Here is a 27,384-nt window from a genome sequence, read left to right on the forward strand (position 1 = left end):
ATACGATACAATGTCTGAAAATATCTTCAAAGAACCGTCTCTTGAATGAGTCGCTGCTTGTTTCATCAAAGTCGGTCTGCTTACGCGTAGCCCACTTGGCATTCCCCGCTCGCCAAGTTCTTGCACAGCACAGCACAGTGCAGTATGCAGGATGGAAACAGAGCCACCCGATCAGAGGCCAGAGGGAAAAACAATCATGTCTTGCGGAGGAATCAGTGGATGAGGAGCTGAAACTTCATTGTTACAGTGAAATTTGACAAGCCACGATCCCAGTTTTCCGGTTCCAAGGCTCGGAAATGATCAAATATCAATGCGAGACGAATCGTAGTCGTCAAGAATCCTATCGGAAATAAGCCTTTGCAGGGCCCCTGTGCCTGCAGGGCAGAATTTCTGATTCAACATCAACACGGACCTGTTAACGTTAGTCTGCCATGAAATGCACGTCCATCCAAAGCGGATCATTTGGGCAAATGCAACCCCAAGTGCCAGTGCCAGCTTCCGATCATCAGGAACATTCTTTAGCATCGGCAGACGAGAGATTTCCTTTCGCCGATCACTGCAGTCACTCACTCACTTTCTGTGAGACCTGCGCGAAAAATGTCGGGGAGGGAAACATGGGGCACACGAGGCGTGCATTGCTATGATCGACCGCCTGGCGTACGGTGAGAAACAAAGGGCGCTTGCAGATGATTGGGCTCTCGTCAGGGAGAAGCGCTGTGGCGTTGTTTCGATGACGGTCTGCACCCGCGAGGTCCGACAAAGAAGACTCAAAACATCGATGGCTGTTTCAACAAAGATGCTCAACAGCTAAAGGGATCCATTGTATGAGGAGTTTGTTGTTCTCGTTGAAACCCCTTTTTGCTCTTTGCTGGTCTTGAGCCACGTTCGATGACATTCTAGTGAGCGGACAGTGGCATGTATTGAAAGTTTGGCGGAGTGCCAGCCATCGTGGACCAATGATATAGTGCATTCGTCCCTTGCAGTAGCTGCAGTTAGCCTGTTACAGAGGCAACGGAACAAACGAGTCAAGAAAATGCTAGCAAACTTTTTTTTCCTAAACAAAACACGACCGGTCGTGTCGGCCCCTTTCTCACTTGCATATGGAAGGAAGGAGAATAGTAACGTAAGGGAATGAGTGAGTGAGGAGAATTGTTGGGCATTGGCAGGGTATCTTGCATCACTGCCAATTTTCAAGGCTGATTTCGATCAATCTTGAAAGCATCCTGGCCCTGGTCGGCAGATCCCTGTACTCGGGGATCACATTACGAACTTGTAACTTTATTTTATATTGGGAGGCGTCGCCCGTGATTACAGAAAACCCGGGGGGGATGAGGATAGCCCATGTCTGTGCGACAAGACTGGACGACACCAATGCTCACCTGTCTTAGATGCGCTTTGTGCACCTTGACGCTCATCATCATCACAAAGAATGCACTAAAGCGCTGCACGTACCGTTCGTATTCCCCCATCCCCCGTGGTGAAGGGCGAATGGTACCTTTTGCCGCCCTCGTTTAGTGGCGTCAAAATACCGCGCCGGCATGTTCGGTCCCTGGTCCAAGAACAACAAGCCCCGGCATGTCATCTCGTCTCTTTGCTGGCTGATTGCCGCGTCAAGGCGAAACACGCAGGCAAGATCTGGGTAAGGATTTGATATTGCAGGACTGATATGAGGGGTTTCAGTGTGGCATCCCTCCCCACACTCAACCCGAGCTTCCCATCCGGAGACTCGGGTGTCAGCTGCGAGACCTCGTATTGATTGGTTCGGCAAGCTGAGGCCATCAACGGTTTTCTTTTACCCCTGGTCTAGACTAGCTAGTCTAGTCTCTTTACCCCTGGATCGAGCAGCCCATCGGAGCATCATCCCTTTGAAACACAGAACTCCGCTATTTCAATCAATTCGACGTTGTCTGTTGTCCAGGGCCCAGGGCCCAGGCTTACGCCTCGAATTTCGTTTTTCACATGGCACCACACCAACTGTCGGGATCATTGACATGTCTCATCCAATGGGATCATTACACTGGTTGACTGTTGCACAACTATATTATAACCTTGATTCCCGTCCCCCCATCTTCTGTTTCTTTTCCTCTCCAGACTCAATCAGTCTTGTCACTCATTCCTTAACAGGCAAACCACTCATTCATCCTTGAAGGATTATTCTACATTCTTTCACTCCTTAACACGTTCTTTTTAAAGCAACTCGAATTTTTTACAGCCCAGTCCCGGTGACGTTAACCAACAACAACAAAACTCTCAAGATGCATTTCTCAAGCTTCATCGTTTCCATGATGGCCGCTGGCGCCATGGCCGCTCCCCACGGCAGCTGGGGCAACTCCAACAAGCACTACAAGGTCGTCACCGAGTATGAGTACGTCACTCACTACGTGACCGCTGGAGGCAACGCTCCCCAGGCCACCTACGTTCCCGAGCAGCCCGCCGCCGCCCCTGTCCAGGAGCAGCAGCCCGCCCCCGTCGTCAAGAAGCCCAAGAAGAACCCTGCTCCCCAGCCCACCTACGTCGCTGCCCCCGAGCCCGAGAAGGAGGAGCCCGCCACCACTCAGGAGGAGGCCCCCGCTGCCACTCAGCCCAGCTCCGACTCTGGCTCCGGATCTTCCAACCTCGACGCTGATCAACAGAAGGCTCTCGACCTCCACAATGAGGCCCGCAAGGCTGTCGGTAACGAGCCTCTCTCTTGGGACGACTCTCTTGCCTCCGGTGCCCAAGAGTGGGCCGACCACCTTGCTCAGCTCGGCAGCCTCGAGCACTCTCAGGGTGAGGATGGCGAGAACCTTTACATGGGCAGCGGCTCCAACCCCTACTCCGCTGCTGTTGAGGCTTTCCTGAGCGAGAAGAGCCAGTACAACGGCGAGGCCATCTCCGGCTCTAACTACATGTCCTTCGGTCACTACACCCAGTGCGTCTGGAAGACCACCACCAAGGTCGGTATGGCCGTCGCCAAGGACAGCTCCGGTGCCTCTTGGGTTGTCGCCCGCTACCAGAAGCCCGGTAACATGTAAGTTCCCATAACTCTACCATTAAATGAAGCAGTCGCTAATTATATAGGATCGGTGACAAGCCTTACTAAATGTCAACGCCGACATGGACGGATGCTTAGGTTCGGGATAGCTGGCAGTGATCTTTTGATGTATCTTTTTCACTTCAAGTTATGAGAGCGACTCACCAGGGCTATGAACTCACATTTCACTTCTTGAATAAACCATTCGCGTTTTCTTATGCGGATTATTTGGTTTACTGACAATATGTATATACTTGTCTCACGCAATTACGACCTTTGCATTCACGTTCATGATAAACTTTGTCTCTGCCGATGCTTCTTGGTGATTTGTTCAGTGAATGAATGAATATTAATGTTCCACGAAATGAACACGAGGACATTTGCTGTAATTGTGACGTAAAATTGTGCAAAGTGAATCGCACAAGTCTTTGCTTATGCAACGCTGCAACATGAGCCTTAACACCTGACACTCATGTATGACAGGTACAAGTGCGATGTGGGATCCTTAATCTTTATTTCATAATTTTCTTACAGCAAAGGAGGCTCACAGATATCATCTCAAAGACTCAAACCAATACTCGTTCTTCCAGTCCGTAATACTCATTAATCATGTCTGTTTATCTCAAAATTCAGCGATGCTTGGTTCCCAGTACCGTCTTCAAAAGCGTCCGCATGGAAGGTTCGTCTCAGTCTGTTCAACGCCAGCTTGGTCAACAGAGCAAGAAAAGCAGATGTTCCATAAGACTCCGGCATGATATCGCATGATTTCAGACACGAAATGATATTAATTTGTGTTTCCGTTCTAATTTCTCCATGTTCTGCGACTGCAGTTCGTCATCTGAGGCAAGCGCGAATTTCAAACGACGACATAGCATCTCCCATCTTGATGGTTCACTAAACACACGGCACAGACTCACTGGCCGATGCATTCGTATGAAGGATCGATTTGCGCTACCCTGTGACAGTTACTTCTTAGACAACCTTGTCACCATCAATCAGTCTTTGGATACGTTGGCGGATAACATCAAACAGTGTCACAGCGAGATGGAACGAATCGTCATCAAATCATGGCATAATCATTAAAACTTTTTGGGCATCTGCCCTTGATGTCTATCTGAGGTGTGCCTTCTAGGACGGTATACAAACCCGCGTCTAACCCTAGCTCACCATCCCAAAGTCATTCATTAACCGATCATCATCATCGCTTCGCTGTAATTTTCCCCGCCCAGAACAAGTCGATAGGTAACGCCGCCGATATCCCTTAGTTGACATACTTGGGGATGGTCTCCATCACACCATCCTTGGTGATGAGCTCCATAGCCTTGGTCACCTCGTCCAGGAAGCGCTGGTCGCCTCGCAAATCGTCACCGAACAGCTCTCGGACGCTGAGAATAGAGCGGGGATCCTTGCCGCCCTCCTTGGCCAGAGCTTGAAGCTTCTCGCGCATGGGATCGTCAACCTCGAAGGTGTTGCCCTTGTCATCAACTCCTTTGATGTAGATGAACCAGGCACCTGCGACGAAACACAAGCGGCGGAAGGGGCCAGTAACCCAGATGTTCTCGGCGATGGAGGGCATGATGAACTGGGGGATCTTGCCGGAGGCGTTGAGAGCGACACGGGGAATCTGATCCATGATGGTGGGGTTGGAGAATCGCTCCATAAGGGTGTTGCAGTACTGGTCGATGTCGACGCCGGGGATCTCGGGGAGAAGAGGCTTGACCTCCTCCTGCATCATCTGCCAGACAAACTTGCGGTAGATGGGGTGCTCCATGACCTCGTGGACGTACTTGAAGCCAGCAAGCTGTCCGGGGTAAGCCATGGCGGAGTGACTGGCGTTGAGGAGACGGAGCTTGTGCTTCTCGAACTGCTCGACGTCGTGCACGTCGTGAACAACCTGGACACCGACCTTCTCGAAGGGAGGGCGGCCATCGGCGAACTTGTCCTCAACAACCCACTGCATGAAAGGCTCGGTGACAACGGGCCAAGCATCCTCAATGCCGAAGTTCTCAGCGAGTGACTTGATGTCGTTCTCAGAGGTGCTGGGGGTAATGCGGTCAACCATGGCGTTGGGGAAAGCTCCCTCCTCGTCGATCCACTTGGCAAGCTCAGGGTTGCGGAGCTTGGCGAAAGATGTGAGCATGTTGCGGGTGATGGTTCCGTTCTTCTGCATGTTGTCACATGACAGAACGGTGAAGGGCTTGCGGCCCTCAGCGTGACGTCTGGCCAGAGCGGCGTAGAGGAAGCCGAAAGTGCTAATGGGGGCGTTCTCGTTCTCGGGCTTGAGATCGTGCTGAATGTCGGGGTGCTCGTCCTTCAATTGATGGGTGTTCTCGTTGTAGTAGTAGCCACTCTCAGTAATAGTGAGAGAAACAATGTGTGTGTCGGGATGAGCCATCTTTGCGATGACAGCCTCACGATCATCAGGTGCGAAAATGAAGGAGTTGATGCTGCCGACGACGTCGGCGAAGCTGCCCTTTGCGGAGCGCTCAATGACTGTGTACAGATGGTCTTGAGAGTTGAGGACATCGCGCATGGCGGCATCGTTGGGTCGCAGGCCGATACCGCAGATGGCCCAATCGCGCTCACCATGCTTCTCGAGCAGATTGTCGACGTAGACGGCCAAATGCGCTCTGTGGAAACCACCAACTCCGACGTGGACAATGCCTTCCTTGAGAGACTTGCGGTCGTAGGAGGGGACCTTGACCTTTTGGTCTCCCTGCTGTGACGCAATAGCGGAGAGGTTGCTGCTGTTGAGCTTTAGACGTTGTGTCATTTTGGCGGTTGTGATTGTGTGTGAAGGAGGAATGAGAAGGAGGAAGATGCGAATGAAGAGGGTATCAAGGTTTTGAGAGGAGCTGTTGGTATGAAGAGGTGAGGGTGAATGCGAAGAGGAGAGAAGGAAGATGAAGTTTTGTTGTTATGAGGAATGAGGTCACCGCTCAAATGCAGATGCTGACCGCCGGGTTTTGTGGTTTCTTCGATAGAAAGATAAGGAGAGGCCGGAATAAATTCGGGCAGCGAAAATTCGAAACGTTCCCCCGTGTTCGGTGGACTCTTTGCTCAATTGATTTTGTCGTTTTTTTTTCTGCTTTCAGGTGGCTAAAAACTTAGTGGAGAGGGAGCCGTGGATCCGCGGTGAGACCGGCTTTGTTTTGTTGGTGAGGTCAAGGGCCCCAAGATTATGGGGCCTGTGACGTTAAAGAGCCCCATAGTTTAGCTTTTATCAGCTTATCACATCAACGCTTGATTCAATCCCAAATCTTGCTGCCTGTCATGTCCTGTCCCTCCAATTCTTTAGTGGCGAATGATGAAAGAGATTTTCATCATGTTTTCTTTGTTTCAAATTCTGCCCTGATATTGCAACCTCACTGTGCAGCACTGCGCTGACACTGCAGACGCCACAGAATCTGATCAGCAGTACACGCCGTCATCGGCAGAAAAACTTGCATCATTGCTGCTTATCAAGGCCTCTTATCAGGGAGTGATAGCTAAAGCTACAGTGGATACCTCTCAAACAAGCTCAGGGCTCAGGCCACCTACACCTTGAAGGTCAAGCCAAGCATCGTGGGGTTGAGTTAAGTTCTTTGGGGTAGAGTAAAAAGTCGACATGTCCAGATGACTACTTCACCCATGTCGGCATCAGCCTCATGGTCGCGGCTCTCAACGCGATAGGTCCCATGACCTGCACTTCCCCCAATTCCGTCCCTTTCATGCATGTCGTTGAGCTGAAGAAGCAGGGGTAAGCTGAGGTCCCTGAACCTCAATGAGCGGTCAACTCAGGTACCGTGCCTGTAGGCAGCAGCATAACCAATGCTAGCGCGCGGGATGAAAAGAGCCTCTAGAGAACAGACTTTGTCTCCCCACGGAATGGACACGATAAAAAACACTATATTTGGGGGAATAAACACTAATGGAATTGACAGCCAATAGATTTTAGTGCAATTGGTCGCTGCTAACTCCGAACTTCGGATCAGGGTTTTATGCAGTCCGCGCGTCCTCACCTGTGTGCCGAGGTGAGCTGAGGTGAGGTGAGAGGTCAGATCATAACTGAACAGCTCACCGTAGTGACAACGCGCTTCACCACCCAAAGGCAAACTTAGAACTTGCGGTGTCAAGACATGATTTTTGCAACCTCGGTACTTCGGGCGCTTCACAACATCCCGCGTTGACTACATCACACGCCAATCTCTTACAGTCAGATCATACCACTGCCGCGAAAATGTGACGGACAGGATGCCAGTATTATGAGAGAAGGGTGTGCCGCAAAACGATACTTTCTCACTCCAAGTCGGTCTAAATAATGGATAACGTGTTTTTCTTCTCTGAAGCCTTCATTAATGGTTGTCTGATTCTCATTTAGCCTGAGGCCTGCCAGAGCAACAACGACTTCATGAGCGTATTGCATGGCTCAAATTGATCATTTTTGGGTATGCTAGAGCTCCATTGATGATTTGAACAGAATCCATGCAAGACACTCGAAGAAGACAGTAGTGAAGAGCTGTCAATCAGTCTTCAATGTCACAAGCTATGGAGACAATTGTCGGCCATGGGATTAGGCTTTAGGTATGTTGCTAGCGACTCTTTCAAGCACCTCTGGATGTAACATAGTCGAAATTTGGCCTAAGAAACAAAAGTTTGCTTTCACGGTTCAAGAATCTATGTGATAAAGTCCGTCTAATCTCCTCGGTGCATCTCGGTTGTTGACCATCACAGAATTGGTGACTGTCGACTTGCCTCGTGGAATTATGACCTATGGTCGTTTTTGCAACTTTTGAAAATCAGAGACCTCGATTATCTGACAGTAGAGGGTAGCTTTGTCTCCATTCGGGGTCAAATAAAACGTGATGCTGGCTTCGTGCAACTGAGTGTGTATGAAACGTTATTGATGAGCTCTTAGTAGACCCTCTTCCCCAGACTTTCCATCTTCAATCGTTGCAGAAGAAATCTGACTATGAATTCGTAGTCAGCATAGCCAGGGTCCTTACAAGCACCTTTCAAATCGCTGCATGTCTTAACTCACAGACTTGCCTGCAGGGTCAACCGCTGGATGTGGACTCACCAATGCCTGATTACTACGTAGAAGTCAGTCAACTTACGGCTGAACTGCGATGGTCCGACGGGCCAACCCGAATTGTATCCCATTCCGCCACTTCTAAGTGGTCGACGGAGAAATGCATGTCTTTGATCGTCCTCCCGCGCAAATCCCGTGTCTTCAGATCTGACATCCGATTCGCCCCATCTGACTCGGCAATCTCAATCTAGTCAACCATGCATTGATCTACAACGGGGCTGAAATCTTCGAACTCTATGGATTCAGTCCTGGGATATATATTGGGCAATGGACTGATGACTTGGAGCCAAGACCCAGAGCAGCAAGAATATCCCAACTGGTATGTGGAATATGCATGTGAGATTGGGCTTGAAAATTTCACTCGAGCCGTACTCGGGGAAGCAGAATCTACTCATGACCTCAATACCAAGTATTAAAAAGATTTGGGTAAGTTAGTATAAGATTAGGAGGCCCTTTAATGAGTTTATTTTGGCATCCCTTCTCAGGATCCAACGTTTTCTTGCCCCGGGGCCCCTTCCTATACCCCCGCTCGTCTTTCACGCAAAAGGCTCCTTGCATGCATCTCAGACTCAGTGGTGGCACAAGAAAAAATGTACGATTCATCTTCCTCCAATCGTCTCGCTGCTTTGTCTCAATCTGTATGCGCCAAGAGATCAACAAGAGCTGAACTTGATGCCGCTCTCAGCTATCAAAGCGGGGAGATTGTGAATTAGCTGAGACTTACCCAATAAACTCTATGCTTTGAGAATCCACCAGGGAGCAGGCTCCAAGCTCTCACGATTACTAGGTTGTTGCCATGGAAAGACCAACAGAGATTTGCAAGCTTATGCCTCGTCGAAATCAGGTGCAGATGGAAGTTCTCATGTTAAGCTCAGAGTAAGGTTGAAGTAAACGAGATCTTTGTCTCATAGTGATAAGTCAAGGAGAAAACAAAGGGCAGCGATGGGAGGGCGAACCGGGTGTAAGTATCTGGACTTTCCAACATTGGACATCCCATTCTTAGCATCAGCTCACAATCTTTCCAATCATTGAGTCTAGTTATCCCTTAGAATTCCTCAATTACCAACCCTTACACTTGCTTATACTCACCAACCACCACTATGAGAGCCTCCGTCATCTACGGCCTGGCCGCACTTTTCGGTGCTTCCCACGTCATCGCTGACTGCGTTGAGGGTCATCGCGAGACAATTACCCCAGACTATGTTGTGGAGCATAAGTGCAACATGTATCGCACGGGCACCACCCACGAGAGGATTGCTTCCGCCAAGGACTGCGCTGCCCTTTGCCAGGCTGCTGGCGTCGAGGTCTGCTCATACCACCCTCCCTCCAAGAAATGCATTGTCTCCAAGCCCGATGGAGAAGATCGCACCAGAGCAGACGTCATCTACATGACCAAGGTTGAGATCGACGACCCCTTCGTTGAGCCTGATCCTTTTGCCGAGACCGATGCAGAGGCCAAAGAAGCTTGCCTTGCGCGCGAGGCTGCGCTCGAGTCTGAGCTGGCAGAGTGCAAGGCTACCGCCGCTGCATCAAGCTCGGGATCTTCACACTCGAGCTGTGCTCAGTGCGGTATCTTGGGAAAGAACGATCTGGGCCACTTCTCTCGGCGCCTGAAGACCGATTTGGCCGCTTGCAAGGCTGGATGCGCTGCTGTCGGAGACGGTACGACATGCCGCTCCTACGCCCACGATGGCGGAAGCCCTGGAACCTGCCTTCTCTACTATAAGCACATTAGGGAGCTGCAACCTGCTGGTAACTTCAAGGTTGAAGACGCATGGCGCTCGTGGGATAAGGAGTGTTAAGAAAGCATTCATCTCCGACAACACTCCACCGTACAAACACGGCATCAGGGTCAAGTTTTTAGGAAGTGTTGTCCCAGGGCTCCATGTTTCGTTACAGCTTGGGCAATTTCGAAATCCCAAAAGTTGTGCTATCTTTTGTGGTGATCTTACCATAAGCAAACAATTTAAGACCACCTTTCTAGACGAAAACAAGAGCTACTGAATGCGAACTGAACCATCTTAGATCAACGCCATGTCTCATTATCCATTAACAATATAAAGTCTTTCAGTGCCCTGTATGTTATTTCATTTCGAATCACATGTATTAAACTCGTTCTTACCATGACCCTTCAGAACCTTCTCTACTCCTACTGCTACCACCTTTCTTGTCTTCATGAATAACTTCAACCACATTCGAAACAATAATTCCTTTCGATGCGCTATAATCGGTCAGGTCATCCATGCGGTGGGCTTCTGCCTTGACGATCCGTTCCTCGCTATTATTGAATGACATATTCGCAGATATGGGATTTGCGGTCGGAGGTCCTCGTCGGCTCGGGTCGTTACTTTTGCCGCTTCGCCCTCCTCCGCCTATAGTCTGAAACCCGGAAGGATATTGATAGGATGTCTTGTGAGAGGAGCGTAACACACTTCCGAAGATTGGCGTGAGCCAGACTCTGAAGAGCGGAAAGAGGATCGGTAGATTGGTTGTCATCACGGCGACAAAGGCTTCGCGAGTGCCCCAGGCTCCAGCAAGCTCGGCTCCATTAACGGGATCCTACATGCAGAAGTTAGGCTATAGTGTTGGAGAAATAAGCTCTGCCAGAGGACGTACCACGAGGACGAAAACACTCTTTAAGGTTGCGCAGACAAGTACAAAGATACCGGCCCCAAGCACGATCGTAGAAGCGATCTTCTTAATCATTTTCAAGCTCGATCCCCAAAGCATAGGAAGAGGAATTGCGATAAGATAGATATCAGTTGAGATGTTGGCTGCAAATGAGACCCAGACGATGGGTTTCGAGATAGCAGCTTGACAGGAGTCTGGGGCGAAGTGTCAGTACAACGTCTGTGCAGCTGAGACTGTGATACTCACTGCCAGGATCCGGGTTAATCTGCCAGTACTTGTGAAAAGGCTGACAACCAGCAAAAATAGCTATCATGGTGGCGATGAAAGTGCCGATGACTAGACCAAACCCAACGTATATCCGGATGCGATATGGACGACCAAGTCCAGTCTAGTAAATGTCAGGCGCGTTTCTTGTGACTAATTTGGAGTTTATACCGTCAAGCGAGTGTAGAAGTATAGCATGGATAGCTTTAGTGACCAGATCAGAGCGGAATATATGGTCCAGCCGGCAACCTGGATTTTGGAGCCAATTATTCTGACAACTTCAGTGAGCAAAGAGCTGGGAGATCAAGAATGATGAAAGACCACGAACCTGAAATCATATTCTGCGTCGCTTGGTGACAACGCAGCTCGTTGAGCATCTGTTATTCCATTGTTTGCGAGACCATGGGCAAGGATCCCGATGTTGTATGCAAGAGTTGTCTGGATGGTGTAAAAGACCTGATGAAGTCAATATCCAACCAGTGTCCACAGAGCTTGATGGGAACCCACAATCGATATGGCCATGAGATAGTCTTCAGCTTGAAGACTCCTCAAACCATCCACTCTCATACGAGCATAAAATCTGAGGATCGTCGAAGCGACGCCGACCGCATACAGCGTCCAACCTTCAACGACAGGGTCTGACATCTTCAGAACCAACAAAGGTATCAGAAGCAAAAGGAAAGAAGGGAGAAAGAACAAAGATCAGCGGCCCATGGGCCCGGGTCCTGGACACTTCGCCCCATAAGTAAGCAGGTAGGGGCCTGAATACGCAGAGCATTTTTCGTTTCCACTGAATCACAAGCTTCCCAGAATCTGCACCCCTGAGATTAGTCTGCACATGCCACCAGGAAGTCTTAGCCAAAGGTGCCAGAAATAACTCCTCTGATGGCCTGCTAAGTTGAAGTAAGCTTACCTCATTCTTTTTGTCATTTGGGACACGTCATGGGTTTTCTTGCCTCCCCTGGCCATGCTAGACATGCAATGTTCAGTTGGTTGGTGCTCGGGGATAGCTGGAAATATTGGAGACCGACCCGTACCTGACACTAAGCAGTAGCAGGGCAAAGTCTGGCTAGCTTGTGAAGAAAATGACGCGCCAAGAGTTCAATGGTAAAGCCTGTGATACGGCAAGCTACGGCTGAGAACGCCACGCACGTAATGAGAAATAACCATATTCCTTCAATCCATGATAATTTGGCTGAGATGTTCTTTTTTGGCCGTTACATGCATATGAGATCTCAGTTGGGACAGAGATGGCGCTGTCAATGCTACCTCGACAATCTGGGGAGATGTTCGAGATGCTCTGGTACAATCTCAGATCTGATTTCCACTTCTGACAACACCTCGCCTCGACGATCATTTCTTCTTCGTTCCTAGCATTCAGGCAATTCACAAGACTAAAGGTCCCAATACCCACTGGCCTTCGGAAGTCTCGGTAGGCCTCCCACAAATCGATGCTGATGGTTCTAAGATTGCACTCAGATCATGTCCAGGAACCCGATTGGACAATTGCATCTTCGCGATCAGCAACCCATGGAATAAAAGCCCGAAATAAATACTGGGTTTCAGCTAAAAGTCAGGGATTTTCCGCGCCGGTACCCGTTCCGCGGGTACTAAAATGGATCCATCTCCGCGCTATGACTTTGAGATATTCGATCGGGTCGTACCAAAATCTCCGTTGTCCTGCGAGAAGGTGGGGGAACTAACATGCAGGCTGCTGAACGAAGAAGGTGGCTATGGACATTAGCAAGGATATTAGGAATAATTTCCCTTTTTCTTGTCAAACCTCGGCTGCAGGAAGAAGTCAGGGGGATTTGTCAGGGATTGGCTTTTCGGGGTAACGTTGGCCGATGGCGCAGAGGAAGAAAAAGGCGAACCAGGCAGGTTAAATATGCACCTGGTCCTCGTCGATCCTTTAACTAGAGGGGGTCTTTGATCTAAGGGTCCAAGTTGTGTCTTGCATTTGCACGTGGTTTCTTATAATGCATTTCTCAAGTAAAGTCTTTGCTGCATTGGCAGCTTGGAGCACCGCAGTCACATGCGCGACAACTCCTTTTGCTCGTAGCGATGCCATTGGGACATGTTCTGAAGACCTGAGCCAACTTGGTAAGAAGTTATCCAAGTCGGCCAAGGTCTACTGTCCTGGATCTGCCGAGTTTGAGAAGGCTACCACTCGTTGGTCCGTTCTGGATGCTCCCAAGGTCAATATTGTTGTCGTTCCTGGTACAGAGCAGGATGTCGCCACGACTGTAAGTGTTTCGTAACTAATCGTTGATGAGAAATGCTAATGACTGCTTCTCAAGGTCAAATATGCCAACTCCAAGAGCCTTCCTTTCCTCGCCTACAACACTGCTCATGGAGCCATCACCACTTTGGGTCGCATGGACCATGGTATTGAGATTTATCTCAGCCAGCTGAACAAGGTCGAAGTCGCTGCTGACGGCAAGACGGTTACAATTGGCGGCGGTACAAGGTCCAAAGAAGTCACCGACACACTTTGGGCTGCCAACAAGCAAACCGGTACGCTTTGATGTTTTTTTCTTGCCAATGATGACGTGCTAACCGCTACCAGTGACCGGAACATGCGAGTGCGTTAGCTATATGGGTCCAGGCCTTGGTGGTGGACATGGCTGGCTCCAAGGCCATCACGGTATCATCGCAGATCAGTGGGTCTCGCTCAACATTGTCTTGGCTGATGGATCGTTCAAGACCATCGATAACAAGTCCGATCTTTGGTGGGCCCTCAAAGGTGCTGGTCACAACTTTGGTATTGTGACTTCCATCACTTCCAAGGTGTATGAGATCCAGCACCGAGACTGGGCCATCGAGACACTTGTCTTCAGTGGCGAACACGTTGAGAAGTTGTATCATACCGCCAATGAGCATCTCCTTCGAAAGCAGCCTGAGGGCGTCATCAACTGGTCCTACTGGGTCCATGACCCTACTGCGGACCCCGAAAACGTAAGATTCCATCCTTCATCCATTGTTTTGGTCTAACGTTGGCTTTTGCAGCCCATCATCCTCTTCTGGCTCATCCAGGAAGGCGTGAAGAGCATCGACCCCAAGATCTCCAAGCCTTTCCACGATTTGAACCCAATTGCCATCTCTCCTGAGTCTGGAGACTACCGCGACCTTGCCAGGTGGACACAAATCGATGTCGATGCTGTCCCATGCCAGAAGAATGGTCTTGTCAACCCCCGCTTCCCTCTCTACCTTCAGAAGTACAATGTATCCGCCATGAAGAACGCATGGAATCTCTTTGCCAAAGAGACAGGTCCTGACACTCCTTTCAACACTTCTATCTTCATGTTTGAGGGTTACTCCACCCAGGCTGTTCGGGGCACTGATGCCCAGAGTGCTGCTTTCGCCTTCCGACAACAGAATATCCTCACTGCTCCCTTGATCACATACAAGCCTGGAGATTCTGAACTCGACAAGAAGGCTGCCGCTGTCGGCAATGAGTTGCGCCATATCCTCCATAGAGCTTCTGGTCAGTACCACATGAGCGTCTATGTTAACTACGCTTTTGGTAATGAAGAGCCAGTCAGTTGGTATGGAAAGGAGAACTGGCGGCAAGAGCGTTTGAAGAGTTTGAAGAACAAGTATGACCCCAGAGGAAAGTTTAGCTTCTTTGGTCCTGTGGCATGAGAGACGACTTGCCTTTGAAGTCAGAAGCTGAGGCGTCGTCTCCATATCTTCGTCTATCCATAAACCATATTTAATCTTACACGGTATCATTCATCCGTATTATCTTAACCACTGCTGGTGTTCATTCACTCTATCATCGGTGTCCTTGTGCTTCTCTTACCATGGACGGAGCCAGCGGCTTCAACATGCTTTTCTGTCAGTCTGCGACCATAGAACCGTACAACCAAAGCCTCTACACAAAAGGTTCGTTTTTGGCTGGTAACATAAGCGCTTGTCCAACTCGCAATTTGTCATGCCAGGTAGCCAAAGGTGAAAATACGATCTTGCGCCAGGAATGATGACCAAAGCGCTTCAAATCCTGCCGCCAACTAAGAATCGGCCCCCAACCAGAATGCAAGACTGCAGTTTCCTGATCATATTGGGGGCCAAACAATGAAACTGATAAGACCAAGCGGCCGAAAATCTGAGATACTCCAGACCTCGATCAACCAAAGATCAACGGGAATAATCGGGGGTAGACATGGTTGTTTTGATGCATATAAGATTTGAAATAAGGCTGGTGCTTACAAGGCTAAACTCGTACCAGAGCCTGGGCCTTCTGCTACTAAAATCGGGAATAAGGCCTGATCTGGCTAAGCGATTCTGATTCTTCAGGCCGTTGTACAGGGTTTAGTGGTCAGCAGAGAAATTTATTGGACCTCGCTGTGAGATATATGGATAAGGTGTTACCATGAGCAAAAAGCTGAAGGAAACCCTGCATCTTCATTTGGGGGCCGTTTTGATGTCGAAAATAAACAGAGTAGCATTGAGAATCTCACTGCATTACTTCAGTGCGAGGGAAAAGCATCTTTTCTGGAGGCTTTTGGAGTGCCAAGTTGTCAGCGTAGCATTTGTCTCAGGGTAGTGGTGGAGGAGGTTGAAAAGAGCACAAATTTTGAGCCTGATGAGGACCTTGTCTCTTGTTCAAGACCCTTATATAACTGCGCACCATCAAAGATGTGAACGCGTGTTTTCTGCGTTTCGTTATTATCAGTATAGGCTATTCGGGTACCTACAGAATCCTCACAATCTTTCCAGAGACCAAGGGACGACCTCCTCGTCAAGATGTTCAGGTTAGTTCTTCCAGCCCTATCACATTTGACTCTCCCCACCTCATCTTGGCAGCATCCTCCTTCGGCAATCTCAAATTCCAGGCACTAACAACATGGCCTTAATAGTCAAAAACCTAAAAAGCCCGTTGCTGTCAACAAAGGCCCAGCTGCTCCCGCACAACGCCCTCCGGCCGGACGTCCTCCAGCTGGCCGACCGGCTCAGCCACCTGCCCAGCGACCTGCTCAACCCGCTCAGCGACCATCACAGCCTGCCCAGCGGCCTGCTCAACGACCGGCCGGTTATCAACCGGTGACTGCTCCGAGACCAGTTGCAGGTGCTCCTGTTGTCGGAAGACAGCCTGCTCCCAATCATGGAATGCAGATGACCCAAATGAAGAAACCGCAACAAGCTACGCGTCCTCCGGCCAAGAAGCCAGCTCCTGCTCAAGGACAGAAGGCTGGACCACCAAAAGGTCATGCTCCGCAAGGTGGAGGCCGGCCAGTCCAAAGGGCTGGACCTGCACCAGTTCAAGGCTACCATCCCGGCCACCCTCAACAAAGCCACAAGAAGAGCTCGTCGAACATGAAGTATGCAGCTGGGGGTGCTGTCGCCGGTGCGGCTGGTGCAGGAGCAGCCATGTACTTCCTGAACAACGACTCGAACGAGCCCACTTACGTTATCAACAACTACGACAACAGTCAGGGCCCAGAGAACATCACCTATACTCAGTACAATCAATATGAAGGTGACTACATAGACAATGGAGACTATCGGTATGACAGCGATGGTGATCGTCAATACTCTCCAAACAGTCCAGACGGCGATAATCGCTACTATCGCTACTACGATGATGATCACGACCAGTACGCCAATGACACAAACTACGGCAACCAATACGACAATGATCAGGTGGATACGTCGTATGATACCACAAGGTACCAACAACCAAGTGACCAGCAAAATGGTGGTGACAACGGCAACGATGACTGTTGTGGCTGCGACAATTGCTGCGAATGCGAAAACTGTTGTGACTGCGATGGCTGTTGCGGGTGTTGCGGTGATGACAATGGCAAGGACGGTGGCGGTGGGTGCGTTGTAATGTAATGAAATGTGTCTGGGAATAGAGTAATGACGGGTTCTACTATACACGGTAATTACAGATTAGCGATCACTTAATTTTGATGATATTTGTTTAATGGCTCGTGCGGGTCTAGGGTGAGACCAAGACATGATCACGGACAGTTAGTGAATGAACAATGGCGTGCAGCACGACTTACTCAGTTTCGCCAGACATGATACTAAAGAAGCAAAAGAATATCAACTCGCATGGCGTATACCAATGGTAGCGTAGCAATCAACAAAGTGTATATGAATGAATGATGTTTTCATGTTGGAAAGAAGAGGCAAAAAATGACAAAACTTTTGTCCGCTGTGAGGTTCGAACTCACGACCTTTGGATCACTCTAATCTAAGATTAGATCACAATCTAATATGAGACCAACGCTCTAACCAACTGAGCCAAGCAGACTATCCTAATTAGGTACCAGTCTAAGCTTCATTGGTGCTCATCAACGAAAACGGGTACCATTCCCTGCAAGTGCCAGACTGACAGTGTAACACCAACAGAGGATTATCTATTTACCTAGTGCGGATATCTAAATCGAGACTCATCAATGGGTTACCATTGCTGCATAGATATAATAACATTAACAGCGGTAAAAGAGTTTCGCCTAGCCATTGGAACATGCTTGGGCCTGGGGACATATGGTTGAATGACTACGTGAAAGCGCCAGGTAATCATTAAGAAAGTAACTACTATACAACCAAAGTTTTCCCATACCTGATATCTTCTGAAATTAAATCCCAGACCTAACCTCTGACGCCTTGCTTTCAAACCGTATCTCACTGGAAGTCCTCGACTCCGACACAGTAGCCTTTGAAGCATTCTCATATGCAACCTGAACATTCGTAGTACGCATAATTCCATTATATGTCATGATCTCTTCCTCGGATCCGGTCGGCGAAACACTACGAATCTCAGTATGTTGAGTTCGCGAAACCCGAAGGTCTTTTAGACGAATATCATCGTGGTTATGTGATCGCATTCCACCTGTCCCGCGGGAGTTGTTGGCATATCGTCCGCCGTATGGAGTTCCAGATGGTGCGTCTGAGCTTCCTCCAAAGAGAGCAGGGAACCATCGTCGGAAAAGCGGTCGTAGAGCGGGAACCGATGCGCAGATGATGGCGAGGTTCGTTTCGACGGCGCCCCAGACGGGAAGGACGGAGTAGAAGGTGTCTTCGCCGGGTTTCGGTCCCTCGACGAGTTGGTGATAGATGGATATGACACGGATGATGCCGATGATACCGACTCTAGGTAATATTAGTATCTATCTCGCAAAGCTGTAGGCGCTACTTACACGCTACCCAACAAAAACACACTCAGAACAGCAATCTTGGTTGCCCATCGCATGGTTAGACCAAGGAAGATCCAAAAAGGAAGTGCGACGACCAAGAAGTCTGTCACGATTGTGATGCAAGATGCAATGACATGAAACCAGTTGTTGACACAATGAACGCCAGGTTCCTTTCGCAGGGGAAAGTCCCAATTGGCTTCAATGGGCCAGCATTGAAAGAGAGCTGTGAAGAAGATGGCGACGGCATGCGCAGCATTAAAGATGTTGAGTCCGTATATGGCGTATCGCACGTTGGTTTTATGACCACCCAAGCGAAGGAGGAATACTAGAATCGAGGCCTTGACGAGTGCCAGGACGGGGTTGTAGAACATCTGCACGAGAAAGTTCCACCAGAAGCCAGCGGCGAGATTAAGGTCTTTTGGGACATCTCGCTCGTGGAATCCCCAGTAGTTGAGCTTCATAACTGTTTAATTGTCAGCGAAAGGGTCATTCTGATGCAACAAGATTCAAAACTACGTACACATGTAGAGAGGTCCAATCATCATCAAAGCAAAGAACTGTCGATGTTAGACCAACGCCAAGACATGAAAATGTGTCAAACTTACCAAAGCTGCCAGCACGAGCCAGTCATCTATCAACGATAAGCTTTCGGTATTGATTGCACTGACCATGAGAGAGACTCACCTAATCCAACTGTCCGTGAGGTCACGCGACTGTACATACGCATAGACACAATGATGATCGATAAAGCTGGAAAGAGGAAAAGAGCAGCGAGGCCCTTTTGCTGAAGAGGAGTCGTAGGAAGACTCAAAGGATTAGGATAGGGCGGCGGCCCTGTTCGAGTGTAGAGATGTAATGAGGCCATCGTGAATGTCAAGCCAACGTAAAAGAGATGGTGTGTCAAAAGTATGATGGAGCAGAGTTTGCACCATGGGACGTCAAGGGACACTAGAAAGATTGACGCAGACTCGATGTGACCGCTGATCCGGGCGAAGATGGCCGCTGCGATCGATCGTCGCTCTGTATGTACATGTAACAGGACGAACCAGGGGGGAACCGCTGTTACGGTATTGGCACAAGATGAAGACGATCGCTTAGATGGGCCCTTCAGATTTATGTATAGTAGATATCCAGGGGAACCCAGCAACGCAGAATCTTTCACGAAGAACGCGGAGACCAATAAAACAGGATGAGAAACAGAGTTCATGAGGATTGTCACCCAAGTGACCCAACATGGGCAGCATGGTCCGTGGTTTGGGAGCTGAACCACCATCTTGGTGCTTCGAGTAAGACGAGTTCCTGGTTCCTGGATTGCACAGTACAGCGTTGTTCATGTACGATTACGAAAGGGGAAAGTGATTGCCGGCATATCTCAGTGCATCTGGTTCTGGAATCAAGGAATTGTGTGTCAACTACCGGTGATTCAGCTACTTGTGTGTCACACGTCCCGTGTGCGGTTGGACTGAAGGGCTGCTAAGGTTTTCTGTGCCGCAGAGACTCCCGGTACGATTTCCGGTGTTCCGCCAAGAACGCGTATATGTTTCCCCCTCAGCTGTGTTTTCGATCATGCATGTTGGTTGTTGAAGAATCTAAAGTAGAAATGATAGAACATTGTGGCTTGCAACTAAGCAGGCGTTGATGCCCAAGCCTTCCGGTGGTGGCTGAGACTAGGGCTGTCAATAACTTGTTTTCAGGACGAGGCATGACGCCTTCGCTAGATCCTGCTGGAAGCCTCCCACATAGCTCATTTCGATACCATATACGAACTACTCGTTCTGATGTCTTCAAGCATTATAAATTGGGAGGGTGAACTAATATCGTTAATCCAGAGCAATGGTTGGGTGATTTGTGATTAGGTTCAGGCTAGATCTCGTAGCATTTCCATCAAAGGTGAAGATCAGCATTCGCGCGATTTTTCTTCAACAATCTCGAAGGACCAACATGCATATGCATGAATGAACGTAGCATGCATGTCAAAGGGATGGATAATGGCTGGACCCTGAGCATGTTTTAACCGAGTACCGCTAAGGGCCAGGGGAGTAAGAAACTCGGGACTACGATTCTAAGTGACAGAAATGCTTAGGCCACTTTAGGATGAACTTAGGCAACTTTAGTATAACTTAGACAAGTTTTAACCATTTATTTATCGCACCTTGAAAGATGGCATTGGGCTTTTTTTGCTCCCCAGGGCTTGAGGTCCTCTACTGCTCCTCTAGCTCCATCACGAAGACACTACCGAGATGCTCACATCTACCCCGGATCCCCGACCCTTGCCAAGCTTCCCAACCAGTCGCAAGGCCCGGAAGGCTGAACGATGATCCTTCGCTTGTCTCAGCTAAATGATAATCCGTTGATCCTTTCTCCATGCAGATTGCCATCATCTTTTAGCACGATATTTACGAAGCCGATCCCACTCTGACAAAGATTCTCAACCAACAGCCGCTTAAAATTAAGTTCTCGCTTCACTTAATCACCAGGATCTCGAACTTTGTCGGTCTTGAATGCCCAGCCTGTATAATTTGTCCGTCCGCGGGGTCCCGCTCCAATCATGTTTAGAATATGTCATGGACTATTCTAGTCTGACGGGAAGCGGCTTCGACCCGAAGGCTCTCCAATTGAGGGTTATGCATAATGTAACAGTAATTCTACGCCAAGCTTAGAAATCGACCATCATTTCCACATATAGAGGGACCCTTGACCCTTGGAGCGACGAGAAGCCGCATCCCCGTGGCGGCTGAAAGAAATGGCGCCAGTGGGATGAAAAGCGCCCGCACAATCGGCACAGATTTTGACAGGAAATCGGGGTTCAGATGCTTCCGATATGTATGATATTCTCTCCTCTCTCAACGGCAATGCCTCGCGGCTCTTACTCCACCGTCGCCACCGCGCTCCATCGTCAAGCATGGATATCTTTCGGCCCATGAACCTAAGCATCAAGGTGATTACTACCTAATACGTGCTAAACACCGCCTAGCCAACGACAACTCGCGTATTTTCTGTAGGATTGCAGTAGTAACATAAGAACTAGTGTTCGATATATAGACGGCACAGAAAGCCATGTGGCATAAGCCGATCTCTCCCCTTTCCCTCTCTTTCCTCCCCCAACCCTCTTGAGTCCTTGGCGTTCTATCCCGTCCCTGCAGCCAGCCTCAAAACTCTACAAGATGCAAGGCTCTCACATTTCGTGGCTGCTTGCCGCGCTTGTTCCCTTCACCCTTGGTCAGACGATCGAAGTCGATGGCAAGGCGGTCCGTACGTAACATCTTCGCCTGCAGAACGTATTTTCTTTTTGCTCTCATGAACCATCGCTAATCTGAAACGTGGGGTAGCCGCCAACGAGAAGAATGTTGCCCCTGCGTGGTCTGAGCCACCGGCTGCATCGTCCAAATATTCCTTTGTCGATGACACCCCTCGGCTGACCGATGCCGTGCTCACCAACCTCACGGACCTCAACCTCAGTGAAGTTGACCTCTTCTACTTTGCTGATACCAAGGGTTCCAAGAAGAGATCTGCTGCTGTCGACTCCAAGTGCAAGGTTTTCCCTGGTGACAAGCTTTACCCCAACAAACTCATCTGGAAGGTCCTCGACCTTCTCAGCGGAGGTGCCCTTATCAGCACAGTTCCCCTGGGCTCAGCCTGCTACAAAGGAGAGCATTATAACGAGGAGCGCTGCAAATACCTTACAGAAAATTGGCATAACAGCACGACACAGTGAGTTTCATCCTCGACCGTGCCGTCTCATACATGCGTCAAACTAACATCGTCAAGCATCGATGATCCCACTTCGGTCATGTCACCCCTCTTTGAGGGTGCCACCTGTGAGCCCGAGAACGCCGCTTCCGGCTCCAAGTGCACCATTGGTGGCTTCCCCTTGTACTCCATCAAGGCCACCTGTGTTGCCCATATCCAACTCGCCGTCAACTTTGCTCGCAACCTCAACCTCCGTCTTGTCGTTCACAATACTGGCCATGACTTCCTTGGTAAGAGCACCGGTGCTGGTGCCTTGAGCATCTGGACACATCACCTCAAGGATATCAAGTTCACCAAGAACTACCGTGGTGCTAGCAGCTACGCTGGCCCCGCCTTCAAGATTGGTGCCGGTATCCAGGTCAAGGACCTGTACCTGGCTGCCGACCAGGAGGGTTACACTGCTGTTGGTGGAGAGTGCCGTGTAAGTCTTCCTCTTCGTCGGCCATCGCTCGCAGATATTAATGAGTTCATAGGATGTTGGTGTCGCTGGCGGTTATCTTCCCGGTGGTGGCCACTCCCCCATCAGCCCCATCGCCGGTCTTGCTGCCGACCAGCTCCTCAGCGTTGACATCGTCACGCCTGATGGTCGCTTCGTCACTGCCGACGAGAAGCAGAACACTGATCTCTTCTGGGCTGTCCGTGGTGGTGGTGCTGCTACCTGGGGCGTCGTCGTCTCCATGACTGTCCGAGTCTATCCCAAGATGAAGTTCTCTGGCATGACCTGGAGCGTCAATACCAAGGATTCTGGCATCTCTCAGGAGGCTCTCTTCAAGGCCCTTGACGTCTACTGGCGTCGCTTCCCTGAGTACTCTGACAAGAACAGCTACGGCTACAGCTTTATGTTCCCTGCTGGCAACGGCAGTTTCCTCTGGACCATGAACCCTTGGATGATCCCCAACATCTCTGTTGGCGAGTTCAAGAAGCTTGTTCAGCCCCTCCTTGATGAGTGGAAGGAACTTGGCGTTGACCCCAAGCCCACATTCTTTGAGCATGACCGCTTTTACCCTGCCTGGAAGACACATTTCCCTGCTGAAAACGTCGGTAACTACAATGGTCGCTCCGGCTCTCGTCTCATCCCCCGTAAGAACTGGAATGACCCTAAGCTTCTCAACAACACCATCGACGTTCTCAAGGGCATTCTTGCTGACGAAGGCATATTGATTATCTACAACATCAATGCCAAGCAGCAAAACACTCCTCCTAACTCTGCCAACCCTGCCTGGCGTGACGCCAACATGTTTGTTATCACTGCTCTTAACTGGAACTACACCGATAGTGAAGAGGAGATTGCCAAAGTCAACAACGAACTCACCCATGGTGTCATGGAGCGTCTCAAGGCCGTCACTCCCGGTGGTGGTGGTTATGGTAACGAGGGTGATGTTATGGATCCTGACTTCGGTCAGTCTTACTTCGGATCTAACTATGCCAAGCTCTACCAGCTAAAGCAGAAGATTGATCCTTACGGTGTCTTCTATGCTCCTACTGCTGTCGGTAGCGAGGACTGGTACATCACTGATCACCCAGCCTACGTGATCAAGCAGACCGGCCGTCTTTGCCGCAAGTAGATAGCCTAGCATAGCGCTTCCTTCGATTGTAGATACTTTGATTGTGCTCTTTACCTTATCTAGACCAATAATAATTCGAGCCCCGTCATCCTGCTTCATGCGGGCTACTCGGATAACATTCCATATGGCATTGGTCTACGTGAACACCGGATGGCTTTGCCAGTACCAAATGCAGGATTTTTTATCTTATTTTCGCCGAAGGTGCCGAGTGGCAAGTAGGCAACATCTATCTAACACTAGGGGGGCTCACATGAATTAAGTTAGAGTTTCAACGACCAGGATCCCCCTAATACCATAGTGGCTTTTGTTATTACACATGGGTTGGCAGCCCTGTCTTCTTATGGCTTCTAATTGCCTCTCTTTAGTATCTACCTCCCTGCACCGGCTGTCAATAATAGCATTTATTTTAACCTTTGCAGCTTAAAGCTAATATAAGCTATACTCTTCTTTATGCTGGGATTTAATAGCTTAGAGGTCGCCTAGCTTAATAAGGAATATATTAATATATTAATATTAAAAGTAAAAGAAATAAAACTATTAAAAAAACTATTTTCTTTTTTAAATATTTCTTTTTGACTTGAAATTAAACTATTTTAATAATTATATTATGCTTTTTTATATTTTATAATAGTAATTAAATAAGTTATTATATATATTCTTATGATGTTAGCTTTATAGTATATTAATAAGTTTGATATTTTAACATAATATCTAAGTTATAAGCTAGATATATTATTTATAGTTGAGACTTATGCCTAAGAGCTTATCTCACTATGAACAATTTTAACTACCTCCCCGCGCCCCAACCAATCATACTCGTTGTCATTTCTGAACCTTTACCATCTTGCCTCGTCAAATTGGTTGCCAGTTGTTCCGATATTCTGAAATGCTTCCCCTAACTCCTGGACCAAGATGTATCCTCTAGGATCTTCAATATTCATAGCAAGCTGCTTTAATCCAAGTAAGTAAACGGGGTCTAGAGTGAGGGGATTTCCGAACCATGAATGACGCCCCTTCGCTATCAATATCGCCCACAAGACCTTCAAGGTTGTCGTAATTTTCGATGTTGCAGAGATAATCATCGTCAGAAATCTCCGCCACGTAATCGTGATTGTAACCAAGCCAAAGTCTCTGGATGGGCCTTACGGTCCTTTCACCAATATATCCGGTGATCCTTTTGGACATGGACTTTGGTATACGCCAATGAATCGAGTTGTCCATTATGGCGATGTAGAAGAACCCATCAGCACCGAGACTTATGTGTCGGGGACACACAAACTTTTGGTGCTTATCTAGCCAAGCAGCAAGTTCGGGATACTTAGTTGCAAATGAGTCGGACCAACCTGCTCCAGATATTAATCACCATCTATATCGATTAACTGAGCTTCAACTTACATGTCCAGCAGCCAAAGTTACTTCCAGTATGATAGTGGTAGAGCCATGATCCATTGGTACCAAGCGCACAAATTCTGCGTATGTCATTTTCGTCCCTCAGTCGTTTTAGATCCCTATTGTAGCGGCTAAAATCTATTAGAGATCTGGTCGATATTCGAATGGCCTTCACTTACTGCTGATTTCCGTTTCTGCCTCCAAAGAAGCCCTTTCCTGACAGAAACAACACTAAATCCTTGGAGCCAGTTAAGTAATGAGACCCTGAGCTTCGAGGTCTCATACTCAAGATTCCCATTCTAGCATTGCCTCTTTCGCTTAGTTGAAGACGGAGACTCTTGAATTCCCTACTGGCTTCTTCGGTTCGTTGAAGCATCTCTTGCTCTCGGAGCCTGTGTTGCTCTTCCAGATTCTCGATCTTGTCCTGTGGCGCATTCGCTCTTGGCTTTTCCGATACTTGCCCTCCAGTACTTTGAAGCGATGTCTCTGTTCCTTCATCTCTTCTAGACCTATCTTGAGATTCTCTCGTCCTTGATTGAGATGGTCAACCCTTTTCTGCATCGTCTCCCGATATTGGCGTTGTTCTTCGGCTGACCTTTCATCCTGGTCCTTCCTGGCTTGCCTCTGCATTTCGAGGGCTTCTGACATCTCCTTCATGACCCTCTGTTCAGCTAGAAGGAAGTCTGAGTTAAGGCCAATACCAGCTTCCGTCTTATTCAAATCTTTGTGCTCACTGACCATTTCCTTTTGAATGGAAATAGTGACTCGATCGTTTCTGGCAATCGTTCTGAGTAGGGACATGGCGGATGAGCGGGTTTTATTATGGCGATTGATTTGAGCGCCTTCTTCGACCAGGGCTCCCCAGAAACCACACGTAGCGATCAGCTCTTGCTCTCGCCTTTCTCCTATTGCTGCATACTCATCTTCCCACATAGTAGTGACGAGAATGGCGTTCATGAGACTGTCCTTACCACAGAGATTCCGAAACATCATGAGGTTCTTTTGGCAGATCCGCCCATACGATGATCTGTGATTCTGTGGAGATATAGGATCCCGCTTAGTTTGATATTGTCTTCATACGTCTTGGTAAGACATAAAGCAATCTCTTTGAGAACTTCGGTGTCTGATCGATTCGTGTCATCAAACCCCGGAGTATCCAGAAGATATATGTCAGAGGTATCTGACCATTTGCATTGGTATGCAGTGACGTGTTGTGTACCTGCATCGTGTTAAGACGGGACTGTGTCAACCAATGAATGACATGGCCGATATGTACAAGCTTGCAGATCATGGCCAACAAGAACATCTTGTCCAGTGCACAGCGAGATGAAAGTGCTCCTTCCAGACCCAGCCATTCCCATGATAGCTATCAATATGTCGCTAGACCTCGGCCTAGGGCCTAGGAATACGTCACACATTGTGTCAGTTCGGTTTTGGTCGGGATTATGAAACACGGTGTCTGAAAGAAAGGAAGTCTGTACGGAGAAAAGCACCGTCAGTTGAGTTAATGATATTTTTTATGCAGTTGGCTGTTTCTGTGAATCCCATTCCGCTGCTTGGCCCTCTCTATTCTTTCAGGTCTTATTGCTATTTCTGATGCTCAAGGTCCAGTTTCCTTCCAACTCCAGCACGAAATTGTTGAAGAGCATAAGAGATTGATGAAACCGCAACGGGGACTGTCCTCAACAACCACTATGCCACCCGGTGGGATCGCTTGCAAGGTGAGCTCAGAGCCTTGCAAAAGCCTCTCTTGAAGAGTGGATCATTAGCCTTTGAATCGAGGCAGGACTTAGAGCGACAGATAACAGCAGTAGAGACGGGCGAAAGATACTTGCGCCAATCAGTTGAAGCGCATTTCGTAGACATAACGAAAAGGCACCGGGCGAGATTCAATCACACACAGGACGAGATTTCTGAGCTTACATAAGAAATACAATGATTGAGGTCAGAGCTGGGAAGTCTAAAGGAAGTCTCAAGCCGATTCACTCAAAGTTTTGGTCCCCGGAGCCGGGATTCAATGAGGAACCCTCCTGGGGTTACTTCGTTCCAACCCCAAGGCATTTCGGGTAGAAGAGACCCATATTCCTCAAAAGTAGAAGAAGAAGAAGAAGAAGAAGCCAGAAGAAGACAGGGAGTGGGTCGTTTCTGAGCATGATTAGATCTAGTTATTGTTCAGTCCATACATACGTCATGCTATCTGTTTACTGCTCAGCCTTACTCAACTGCCGGGAGCGAATGCGCGTACCCGAGGCAAAAGATCCACTATATCGCCAATGAGGCAGCAAAAAGAAATCTCTAATCAAGATTTACCGTCTATGCATATGAAGCCACTGGACTCGCTCTATGGAAATTGCGTTTGGCGCGAAGTCCGAATTTCCGGGAATGGTGGGGACCGAATCCGAAAACCCCAACTTCCGCTGAGTCATGAATCTGATCCAATCGCATTGTGAGATTTGGCATGACTTTATCACCGGGTCTGAGCCCGAGAGGCTTAATAAACGGAGATTCGGGAAGCCAGCTTAGTTTGGCGGCAGCGGCATGTAACACAAA

The 27,384-nt window shown here is 48.8% G+C and overlaps 10 protein-coding genes and 1 non-coding gene across 12 annotated transcripts; 5 read left to right on the top strand and 6 right to left on the bottom strand.

Moving 5' to 3' along the window:
* The first annotated feature begins 1,349 nt into the window (after positions 1-1,349).
* FOIG_14197 (uncharacterized protein) lies at positions 1,350-3,386 on the top strand. The gene is made up of 2 exons (XM_031215405.1): positions 1,350-3,010; positions 3,061-3,386. Exons 1-2 carry the CDS (start codon positions 2,256-2,258, stop codon positions 3,080-3,082), a joined length of 777 nt encoding a protein of 258 aa, XP_031054799.1. The 5' UTR covers positions 1,350-2,255; the 3' UTR covers positions 3,083-3,386.
* Positions 3,387-4,067: 681 nt separating this feature from the next.
* FOIG_14198 (mannitol 2-dehydrogenase) lies at positions 4,068-6,302 on the bottom strand. The gene has a single exon (XM_031215406.1). It carries the CDS (start codon positions 5,784-5,786, stop codon positions 4,275-4,277), a length of 1,512 nt encoding a protein of 503 aa, XP_031054800.1. The 5' UTR covers positions 5,787-6,302; the 3' UTR covers positions 4,068-4,274.
* Positions 6,303-9,184: 2,882 nt separating this feature from the next.
* On the top strand, positions 9,185-9,886 carry FOIG_14199 (uncharacterized protein; the record flags this gene model as incomplete). Its single annotated transcript, XM_031215407.1, has 1 exon — positions 9,185-9,886. The coding sequence occupies one exon, from the start codon at positions 9,185-9,187 to the stop codon at positions 9,884-9,886; it is 702 nt and encodes a 233-aa protein (XP_031054801.1).
* A 72-nt stretch (positions 9,887-9,958) lies between these two features.
* FOIG_14200 (uncharacterized protein) lies at positions 9,959-11,894 on the bottom strand. The gene is made up of 6 exons (XM_031215408.1): positions 11,487-11,894; positions 11,308-11,435; positions 11,151-11,250; positions 10,962-11,103; positions 10,701-10,909; positions 9,959-10,643 (listed from the first exon to the last, which is right to left on the bottom strand). The coding sequence occupies exons 1-6, from the start codon at positions 11,622-11,624 to the stop codon at positions 10,203-10,205; spliced, it is 1,158 nt and encodes a 385-aa protein (XP_031054802.1). The 5' UTR covers positions 11,625-11,894; the 3' UTR covers positions 9,959-10,202.
* A 1,021-nt stretch (positions 11,895-12,915) lies between these two features.
* Positions 12,916-14,624, top strand: FOIG_14201 (uncharacterized protein; the record flags this gene model as incomplete). Its single annotated transcript, XM_031215409.1, has 4 exons — positions 12,916-13,225; positions 13,280-13,496; positions 13,549-13,937; positions 13,989-14,624. The coding sequence occupies exons 1-4, from the start codon at positions 12,959-12,961 to the stop codon at positions 14,622-14,624; spliced, it is 1,509 nt and encodes a 502-aa protein (XP_031054803.1). The 5' UTR covers positions 12,916-12,958.
* A 980-nt stretch (positions 14,625-15,604) lies between these two features.
* On the top strand, positions 15,605-17,043 carry FOIG_14202 (uncharacterized protein). Its single transcript, XM_031215410.1, has 2 exons — positions 15,605-15,736; positions 15,842-17,043. Exons 1-2 carry the CDS (start codon positions 15,729-15,731, stop codon positions 16,818-16,820), a joined length of 987 nt encoding a protein of 328 aa, XP_031054804.1. The 5' UTR covers positions 15,605-15,728; the 3' UTR covers positions 16,821-17,043.
* Positions 17,044-17,139: 96 nt separating this feature from the next.
* FOIG_14203 lies at positions 17,140-17,244 on the bottom strand. The gene has a single exon. It is a non-coding gene; the product is annotated as a tRNA-Met (tRNA).
* Positions 17,245-17,466: 222 nt separating this feature from the next.
* On the bottom strand, positions 17,467-19,320 carry FOIG_14204 (uncharacterized protein). Its single transcript, XM_031215411.1, has 5 exons — positions 18,815-19,320; positions 18,736-18,761; positions 18,651-18,687; positions 18,134-18,593; positions 17,467-18,086 (listed from the first exon to the last, which is right to left on the bottom strand). Exons 1-5 carry the CDS (start codon positions 18,993-18,995, stop codon positions 17,573-17,575), a joined length of 1,218 nt encoding a protein of 405 aa, XP_031054805.1. The 5' UTR covers positions 18,996-19,320; the 3' UTR covers positions 17,467-17,572.
* Positions 19,321-21,121: 1,801 nt separating this feature from the next.
* On the top strand, positions 21,122-23,824 carry FOIG_14205 (uncharacterized protein). Of its 2 annotated transcripts, XM_031215412.1 has the most exons (4): positions 21,122-21,382; positions 21,460-21,841; positions 21,899-22,301; positions 22,354-23,824. In XM_031215412.1, exons 1-4 carry the CDS (start codon positions 21,295-21,297, stop codon positions 23,443-23,445), a joined length of 1,965 nt encoding a protein of 654 aa, XP_031054806.1. In that variant the 5' UTR covers positions 21,122-21,294; the 3' UTR covers positions 23,446-23,824. The 2 variants fall into 2 exon arrangements, with proteins under 2 accessions (XP_031054806.1, XP_031054807.1); XM_031215413.1 differs by lacking the exon at positions 21,122-21,382 and having other exon boundaries at positions 21,404-21,841; positions 22,354-23,569.
* Positions 23,825-24,375: 551 nt separating this feature from the next.
* On the bottom strand, positions 24,376-24,666 carry FOIG_14206 (uncharacterized protein; the record flags this gene model as incomplete). Its single annotated transcript, XM_031215414.1, has 1 exon — positions 24,376-24,666. The coding sequence occupies one exon, from the start codon at positions 24,664-24,666 to the stop codon at positions 24,376-24,378; it is 291 nt and encodes a 96-aa protein (XP_031054808.1).
* A 486-nt stretch (positions 24,667-25,152) lies between these two features.
* Positions 25,153-25,824, bottom strand: FOIG_14207 (uncharacterized protein; the record flags this gene model as incomplete). Its single annotated transcript, XM_031215415.1, has 1 exon — positions 25,153-25,824. The coding sequence occupies one exon, from the start codon at positions 25,822-25,824 to the stop codon at positions 25,153-25,155; it is 672 nt and encodes a 223-aa protein (XP_031054809.1).
* Between the last annotated feature and the right edge of the window lie 1,560 nt (positions 25,825-27,384).

This window comes from Fusarium odoratissimum (assembly GCF_000260195.1).
Source record: "Fusarium odoratissimum NRRL 54006 unplaced genomic scaffold supercont1.39, whole genome shotgun sequence".
In the NCBI taxonomy this organism is placed as follows: domain Eukaryota; kingdom Fungi; phylum Ascomycota; class Sordariomycetes; order Hypocreales; family Nectriaceae; genus Fusarium; species Fusarium odoratissimum.

What these genes read in the sequence shown, in the direction of transcription:
- FOIG_14200 (XM_031215408.1), bottom strand. Translation starts at nt 11,624, where the DNA reads ATGTCAGACCCTGTCGTTGAAGGTTGGACGCTGTATGCGGTCGGCGTC. An exon ending in ATCTCATGGCCATATCGATT is followed by an intron (nt 11,436 to 11,486) that starts GTGGGTTCCCAT and finishes TGACTTCATCAG; the next exon opens with GTCTTTTACACCATCCAGAC. An exon ending in GATTAACCCGGATCCTGGCA is followed by an intron (nt 10,910 to 10,961) that starts GTGAGTATCACA and finishes ACTTCGCCCCAG; the next exon opens with ACTCCTGTCAAGCTGCTATC.
- FOIG_14205 (XM_031215412.1), top strand. Translation starts at nt 21,295, where the DNA reads ATGCAAGGCTCTCACATTTCGTGGCTGCTTGCCGCGCTTGTTCCCTTC. An exon ending in TGGCATAACAGCACGACACA is followed by an intron (nt 21,842 to 21,898) that starts GTGAGTTTCATC and finishes AACATCGTCAAG; the next exon opens with CATCGATGATCCCACTTCGG. An exon ending in CTGTTGGTGGAGAGTGCCGT is followed by an intron (nt 22,302 to 22,353) that starts GTAAGTCTTCCT and finishes ATGAGTTCATAG; the next exon opens with GATGTTGGTGTCGCTGGCGG.
- FOIG_14198 (XM_031215406.1), bottom strand. Translation starts at nt 5,786, where the DNA reads ATGACACAACGTCTAAAGCTCAACAGCAGCAACCTCTCCGCTATTGCG.
- FOIG_14204 (XM_031215411.1), bottom strand. Translation starts at nt 18,995, where the DNA reads ATGGCCTCATTACATCTCTACACTCGAACAGGGCCGCCGCCCTATCCT. An exon ending in GGCTCGTGCTGGCAGCTTTG is followed by an intron (nt 18,688 to 18,735) that starts GTAAGTTTGACA and finishes TAACATCGACAG; the next exon opens with TTCTTTGCTTTGATGATGAT. An exon ending in GTGTTTTTGTTGGGTAGCGT is followed by an intron (nt 18,087 to 18,133) that starts GTAAGTAGCGCC and finishes AATATTACCTAG; the next exon opens with AGTCGGTATCATCGGCATCA.
- FOIG_14197 (XM_031215405.1), top strand. Translation starts at nt 2,256, where the DNA reads ATGCATTTCTCAAGCTTCATCGTTTCCATGATGGCCGCTGGCGCCATG. An exon ending in TACCAGAAGCCCGGTAACAT is followed by an intron (nt 3,011 to 3,060) that starts GTAAGTTCCCAT and finishes CTAATTATATAG; the next exon opens with GATCGGTGACAAGCCTTACT.